The sequence below is a fragment of the Scylla paramamosain genome, chromosome 23, assembly GCF_035594125.1.
Source record: "Scylla paramamosain isolate STU-SP2022 chromosome 23, ASM3559412v1, whole genome shotgun sequence".
Lineage (NCBI taxonomy): Eukaryota > Metazoa > Arthropoda > Malacostraca > Decapoda > Portunidae > Scylla > Scylla paramamosain.
This window is the reverse complement of record NC_087173.1, coordinates 19,650,293-19,657,722: the sequence shown is the minus strand read 5'-3', so window position 1 is coordinate 19,657,722 and position 7,430 is coordinate 19,650,293. Positions and strand designations below refer to the sequence as shown.

The 7,430-nt window shown below is 45.7% G+C and overlaps 1 protein-coding gene across 9 annotated transcripts in view; it reads right to left on the bottom strand.

Moving 5' to 3' along the window:
- LOC135112352 (cAMP-dependent protein kinase catalytic subunit 1) overlaps positions 1–5,445 on the bottom strand; it is a 98,828-nt gene extending 93,383 nt beyond the window's left edge. For 2 of the 9 annotated variants that reach the window (XM_064026723.1, XM_064026724.1), the window contains exons 1-2: positions 5,359–5,430; positions 3,057–3,349 (exon numbers count right to left, since the gene is read on the bottom strand). In XM_064026723.1, the coding sequence (XP_063882793.1) occupies positions 3,057–3,159 (103 nt within the window). In that variant the 5' untranslated portion in view covers positions 3,160–3,349; positions 5,359–5,430. Of the gene's footprint in view, positions 1–719; positions 842–3,056; positions 5,183–5,304 lie in introns of those variants that run through there. The other 7 variants (XM_064026721.1, XM_064026727.1, XM_064026722.1 and 4 more) reach the window with 7 other exon arrangements.
- Between the last annotated feature and the right edge of the window lie 1,985 nt (positions 5,446–7,430).

The following is a 7,430-nucleotide window of genomic DNA, read 5'->3' as shown; positions in this document are numbered from 1 at the left end:
CTACGGTGAGGAAGACACCACCACCTCCTCCACCTCCACCTCCACCTCCTCTTCGTTGTCTAACCTTCACCACCACCACCACCACCACCACCAACAACAACAAACATTCTATCATCTATGTCTCTATTTTCCTTTATTTTGAGTGCCTACCAACATCACCACCAACATCACCACCACCACCATCACCACCACCACCACTACTACCGTCACTCTTATTATTGACCCCCACCACTACCACTATCATCACCACCACCACCAACACTACAGTTCTTTCACCACCACCACCACCACCACTACTACTACTACTACTACTAATCTTTCCTGTTATTGCAATCACCACCACCATTTATCTCACCACTATCTGCCTAAAAGTTTCCACCACCATTACCACCTCTGTAAAAAGCACCACCACAATCAGCACCATTGTTATACTTACCTCTACAACCACTATACTAACAACAGCTGCAACCATTCACTACCACAAGCACTGTCACTCTACTACCGACACCACTTGTTTATAAATCACGTGGAGAGAGAGAGAGAGAGAGAGAGAGAGAGAGAGAGAGAGAGAGAGAGAGAGAGAGAGAGAGAGAGAGAGAGAGAGAGAGAGAGAGAGAGAGAGAGAGAGAGAGAGAGAGAGAGAGAGAGAGAGAGTCTTATATGCTTAAAACAATTCTATCCCACTTACTACTACTACTACTACTACTATTATTACTCACCCTCACTTCTTCGTATAACATTGGCACGCATCACTAACAACCGTCTCAACACCACTCTCACCACCACCACTATCATCACCACTGCTACCACTACCACCACCACCACCACCATCGCACACAGAAACACCAGAAAGCAACTGAAGCTAAGTAAATCTGGGCGGAGGATGCCACACTAGGGAGGATGAGAAAGGATATCCTCAGAGTAGTTTAAGATAGTGATAGTTAGGATGGTTCAGATAGAACACAAAGGTTGGTACAGGATGTCAGCAGACCTACACGTCCCACTACGAAACATGCCTACCTATTTTCACCTATCATCCCTATCTATAAATATGTCCTGTCTTTTAAAAACTCCTTGATCAACTTAAGAAAACAAGAGTTGGCACAGGATGTCATCAGGCCTACACGTGCAAGTCCCTCTACGAAACATGCCTACCTATTTCAGCCTATCATTTCCCCATTTATAAATCTGTCTAATATTTTAAAAACTCCCTACTGACTCAGCACTGGCAAACTGATTCATTCATTTTACCATTTATAGTTTGGAAACCTTTTCTTCCTATAACTTTTGAAATCTTTATCAATTTAGAATCCAATATTTCTTGTCCCATCCTAATTAGTGACCCCAAGAACTTTGTTTTTGTGCACCTTTGTTGTATTCCCTATGCCACTTAAAGACCTCTACCACATTACCTCTTAAATAAGCTGCCGAGATTAGTTAGTGGTTCAAATTACTGTTGTGTTTAGGTATTAGAGTAAATGTTTGTTTGTAATCTTTGTTTTTGTGTATTTTTTCATTGCAACATTTTTTTTTAATCTAACAATGCTTTTGGACACAGGATGTTCTCTCTCTCTCTCTCTCTCTCTCTCTCTCTCTCTCTCTCTCTCTCTCTCTCTCTCTCTCTCTCTCTCTCTCTCTCTCCGCCTTTTTTTCTCTCTCTATTTTACGTGACTTCCCTCATTTCCTTGAAAATGATTCTAACTTTCCTTTCTAGGAAGAAGGAGGAGGAGGAGGAGGAGGAGGAGGAGGAGGAGGAGGAGGAGGAGGAGGAATTTGATTATTGGATTTGATGTAAAGAACGTGAAAAGACAAAAGGAAAACAATAAAAACCAAGGGATCTCTCTCTCTCTCTCTCTCTCTCTCTCTCTCTCTCTCTCTCTCTCTCTCTCTCTCTCTCTCCCAACATCTGTCAATATATTGCTTTTATGGATCCTGGCCACTCACTGTACCTCTCTTCCTCCCACACTCTTGACTTATCTCTCTCTCCTCCTCCTCTTCCTCCTCCTCCTCCTCCTTGTCTGTTTTTTCCTTTGTATTCCTCCTCCTCCTCCTCCTCTTCCTCCTGTATAAATGTGACACTCCCCTTCAAACCTTCCCAGCTTTGTGATGTGCAAGTGAAGCGAGGAAGAGAAGTTTTCCTCCTTAAATGAGAGGATTCTTCTCTCTCTCTCTCTCTCTCTCTCTCTCTCTCTCTCTCTCTCTCTCTCTCTCTCTCTCTCTCTCTAGGCATTGGCACTTTTCCTCCTACGCTTGCACAGTGCCTAGCGTAGAGTGCCAGTCGAAGTACCACTAGTGCTCCTGACACACACACACACACACACACACACACACACACACACACACACACACACACACATACACCCGTTTATTAATAGTCCTCTGACCTTTCAGCGATGTCGTCAACACCCTGAGGCGCGCGCGCACACACACACACACACACACACACACACACACACACACACACACACACACACACACACACACACACACACACACACACACACACACAGGCTGGGCACACAAAAAGGTCCACCTGCTAATACAACCAAGACGCCTTTTTCTTCCTTTCTTTCCTCCTTTCATTCTTTCTTTTCTTTACAAGCGTCTGTGTGGCTCTATTTAGAAGTCACTGTGTGTGTGTGTGTGTGTGTGTGTGTGTGTGTGTGTGTGTGTGTGTGTGTGTGTGTGTGTGTGTGTGTGTGTGTGTGTGTGTGTAAGTTGAAAACAATAGTAATTTTAAGTGGAAAGGAGGCAACGTACTGAATAACAAACTAATAGATAAATAGATACATACATACATATATATATATATATATATATATATATATATATATATATATATATATATATATACATATACATACATATATACATACATACAGACATACATACATACATACATAAATTAATATATAAATAAAAACTAAAAACAACGAATTTCTACCTCCATAAAAATAAATAAATAAAAAAAGATAATCGCATCTTTTATCTTACTGTACAATTACCAGTCTGCTCCCCCAACCCTCCACCCCCCAACAGCTGGCACGCGGCATTACCTGGGTTGGTGAGGAGCGGCAGGGAGAGGATAGGCGCCGTGACCCTGAAGGCTGTGAGCGTGGCCATGCTGGGGGCTGTGGCCAGGGTGGACTTTTCCATCATCACCAGTTACCACACACACGCAAAGTCACTACACAGTTACTAGTCACCATGCACCAGTTACCAGATCATCAAGTCGAGCAATGGTAGGCAATGGTATAGCCTCTGTGGGAGTTTTGTGGTTAATAAAACGTTTTCCTTCGTTTTCTATTTTTCTCTTTTTTCAGCTTTTTTTCTTTCTTTCAGCTTCTTTCTTTCAGTGGGAAAAATACTGTGGTCTTTTTAATGGGTAATAACAGGAGTTGTTTTTTTTTAATTATACAACCATCTATACAACTTTCGATCCTTTTTTTTCAGTCAGTCAATGAGTCAGTCAGTGGAAATATTGTAGTCTTTTTAATGGCTTATAACAACAGGACTTTTTCGTTCAACAGCCAAAACTTCAACTTTCCTTCCTTCCTTCCTTCCTTTCTTTCTTTCCTTCTTTCGGCCTTTCTGTGGGAATGGTGTGGTCTGTTTGATAGGTGATGGCAACACTTTTCTCGACAGCCAAAACTTCAAACTCTCTTCTTTTCCTTTCAGCCAGTCAGTCAATAGGAATACTGAGGTCTTTTGCTAGGTAATGACAACAGTTCTCAACAGCTTTTGTCTTTTATTTTCTCATTCGTTTTTTTTTTTTTTCAAGGGACTAACAGTATTCTTTTTTTTTTTGTGGGGGGGCGGTTTGTTTGTTTGAGAGTCAACGAGGCATTTCAGTCCTTCCTCATCAACCAATAGAAACACAGCAACCTTTCCTCACCAGGCAATGAGAAAACCTCAAGTCCTTCCTTCAATAACCAGTAGAAACACAACATGCTTTCCTCAACAACCAATAGAAACAAGGCACTCTTTCCTCAACAACCAATAGAAGCACAGCAACCTCTACTCACCAACCAATAAAAACATAGCAATCTCTCATCACCAACTAATCAAACCACAGCAAGCTTTCCTCACCAAATGGTAGAAAAACAGCACCCTTTCATGAACAACCAATCAAAACACAGCATCCTTTTCTCACCAACCAATCAAAACACAGCATCCTTTCCTCACCAACCAATCAAAACACAGCAACCTCTCCCCAACAACCAATCAAAACACAGCAACAAGCAACAGAAGAAACACAGCAACAGTTTTCCAGCAAGTCAACTGGAAATGCTGTGTTGGTATTGCAGGACGCGGCCAAGTGCTGTGTTATGGCGCAGGTGTTGTGTTGACAGCATTGCAAGGGCGTGTCTCTGGCGAGGACAGGAAGCTGGATTTACCACCACCACCACCACCACCACCAGCACCACCACCACCACTCGGATCACGGCCACTCGCAGTAAATCACACGAGTGGCGGTAACTCACGACACAGAGGAACAGTTTATTACTTCGCCTTACTGGAATCTGGGGAAGGTGAGGTGAGTCAGGTGAGGTGAGTCAAGTGAGGTGAGTCAAGTGAGGTGAGCAAGGCCAGTATTCAGAAACAATATGCTTTCTCACCACGACAATTTTCAAAGGCCACAGATATAATTAGCCAGAGTTAAGAGCATTTCTCCCGTTAATAATGTAGATATCTAATTAGTCTATCACTAGAACCGTAAGAACACACTTAAAAACCCTTGTCACTTCAACTACAGCCTAATGAATGCAGTCGAGGTGCGGACAGAAGGGTTTCAGAATACGGCCACAAATCAGGCAGGTCAGGTCCAGGAAGCCACGCACGCAAGGCTCAACACCGCAGCACACCACCACAGCACACCACAGCACTAAACAGCCAAGCACCAGAATATTTCCCTCAGCAATGCATGTTAAGTTATTTATGAGCGCGAGAGAGAGAACACGACTTATCATTGGTATTATCACAAGTGCTTCAGATCACGGGAATACCGTCAGCTGGGTGGTGCTATCTTGTATCTTCCAGCTCGTCCCTTCACAAGAATCCATCAGTCTATTTCACGCCCATTTACCAAGGAAACCTCTTATAAAGTCTTCAGTGTGTGTGTTGTTTTCTCGTACGTAAATCTATCAATCTATCTTTAGCCTTCACGGAAACACTAAACGCGTCCTTCCAGTACTTCTTTCAACGGCGTACCGCAGGAAGGTCACCTGGCGCCGCTGTTACTGCTACGGATGGGTGCTGTTATCTTCCACCCCGTCTCTTTAACGATCCATCAATCTGTTTCACCTCTACCAGGAAACCACACACGTCCTTCCAGTCTTCCTTCTTTCAACGGCGTACCACAGGGAGGTCACCAAGCACCGCCACTACTGTTGGTGCTACTGGGGTGCGGCACACAGACGAACTCTCTACTCCACTCTCACCTCTCCCCCGCCCTCCTCACTGCCACATCCGGCGTGACCGAGGATTACCGCCAGTCGCCACCACCGTGAATAATTAAACTTCGCAGTAAAAACCTCATTACCGCCACGCCTCCACGTCTCTGTCAGCGCACGCGAGTCTCCTGAAGGTGCCGCGCTCACACTATTGCGGGCTCAAACAGGCGCCGCGTCCCGTCCATGGCAGTGAAAACAATGCGATAAACTCCCCCCTTATCGTGGCGCCTATGTGTGCCAGCTGCTACCACACACGCACACACACACGCACACAGCTTCATCACATTATTACTCGTACATTATCATAAAATTTACAGCAACTATCACCACTCCCTGTCACTGTCCTCACCACCAATCAGTTCCGGTCACCACACACCACCAGTCATCACGCTCACTACCACAGTTCCCTTTAACCAGTGTTTTGTTGCAAGTCTTCTTCTTCTTCTTCTTCCATTATTTCCCCTCTTTCTTTGTGTTCTATTCGTCACATCCACCTCCTTCTCCTCCCTCCACCCCTCCTCACCTCTTCCACTTCTTGCCTTCCAGTCCCGCCTCCCCCATGCACCGAGACCCATAGACTCACTCCACCTCTCCATTCCACCGTTCCACACACCTTTCTACTATCACCCCTATCACCATACCCCAATCCCATGCCTCCACCTCCCATATCTTCCCCATCACCCCTTCCCCTTCCTTACAGCCCTCCACAATCACCTCTGTAACCTCTCTTTCCCTTGCTAACAACCCATTACTCTGTCATCCCCACCACACCCTTTCCCCTTTCAAGCTGACGGTGTTAACTTCGGTGCAGACAGAGACAGAGACAGAGAGAGAGAGAGAGAGAGAGAGAGAGAGAGAGAGAGAGAGAGAGAGAGAGAGAGAGAGAGAGACCACAAACTCGTATCCTATTTAGTACAAAGGATGGAAGGGAGTGACATGTATAGAGAGAGAGAGAGAGAGAGAGAGAGAGAGAGAGAGAGAGAGAGAGAGAGAGAGAGAGAGAGAGAGAGAGAGAGAGAGAGAGAGAGAGAGAGAGAGAGAGGGGGAGGGGAAGGGGAGAGGTGGACGCCAGGGGAGGTAATGGGGAGCTAAGGGGGAAGTATCGGGAAGTTAATGGTGGTATGGTAGCGAGGGGCGTTGCTAAGGATGGAATGGGAGGAGGAGGAGGAGGAGGAGGAGGAGGAGGAGGAGGAGGAGGAGGAGGAGGAGGAGGAGGAGGAGGAGGGTGATGACGATGAGTTACAGGACAAAAACTAGGAGGAGGAAGAGAAGTAGGAATAAAAAGAGGAAAGAGAGGAGGAGGAGGAGGAGGAGGAGGAAGAGGAGTATGAATAAAAAGAGGAAGGGGGAGAAGGAGGAGGAAGTGGAAATGGTGGTGGAAGAAAACAACAAAACGAGGAACAAGAATAAAAAGGAAACAAAGACAGAAGTAAAGAAAACAGGAAGAAGAACAAGAAGAACAAGAACAACAAAATAACACCACCGCCACCACCACCACCACCAACAACAACAACAAGAGGAGGAGGAGGAGGAGGAGGAGGAGGAGGAGGAGGAGGAGGAGGAGGAGGAGGAGGAGGAGGAGAAGCTTAGAACGTGAACGAAACAGTAACTCAAGTGATTATCTTCTTTATATTCAGATAAAAAGAATTCTTGAGTCGCTTTCCCAACCCCCTGAACCCCACCCCTCCCCAACACACCCCTCCCTGACCCCTTCCCCCTTACAGACCACCCCCTCCTTGATCCCTTCACCACCCTCGACCTTGCCCGACCCCGACGTCACACAGACACGCGAACGACACACACACACACACACACACACACACACACACACACACACACACACACACACACACCGAGAGAGGCAGGCAGTTTACTTAGGTATTCGAGAGAGAGAGAGAGAGAGAGAGAGAGAGAGAGAGAGAGAGAGAGAGAGAGAGAGAGAGAGAGAGAGAGAGAGAGAGAGAGAGAGAGAGAGAG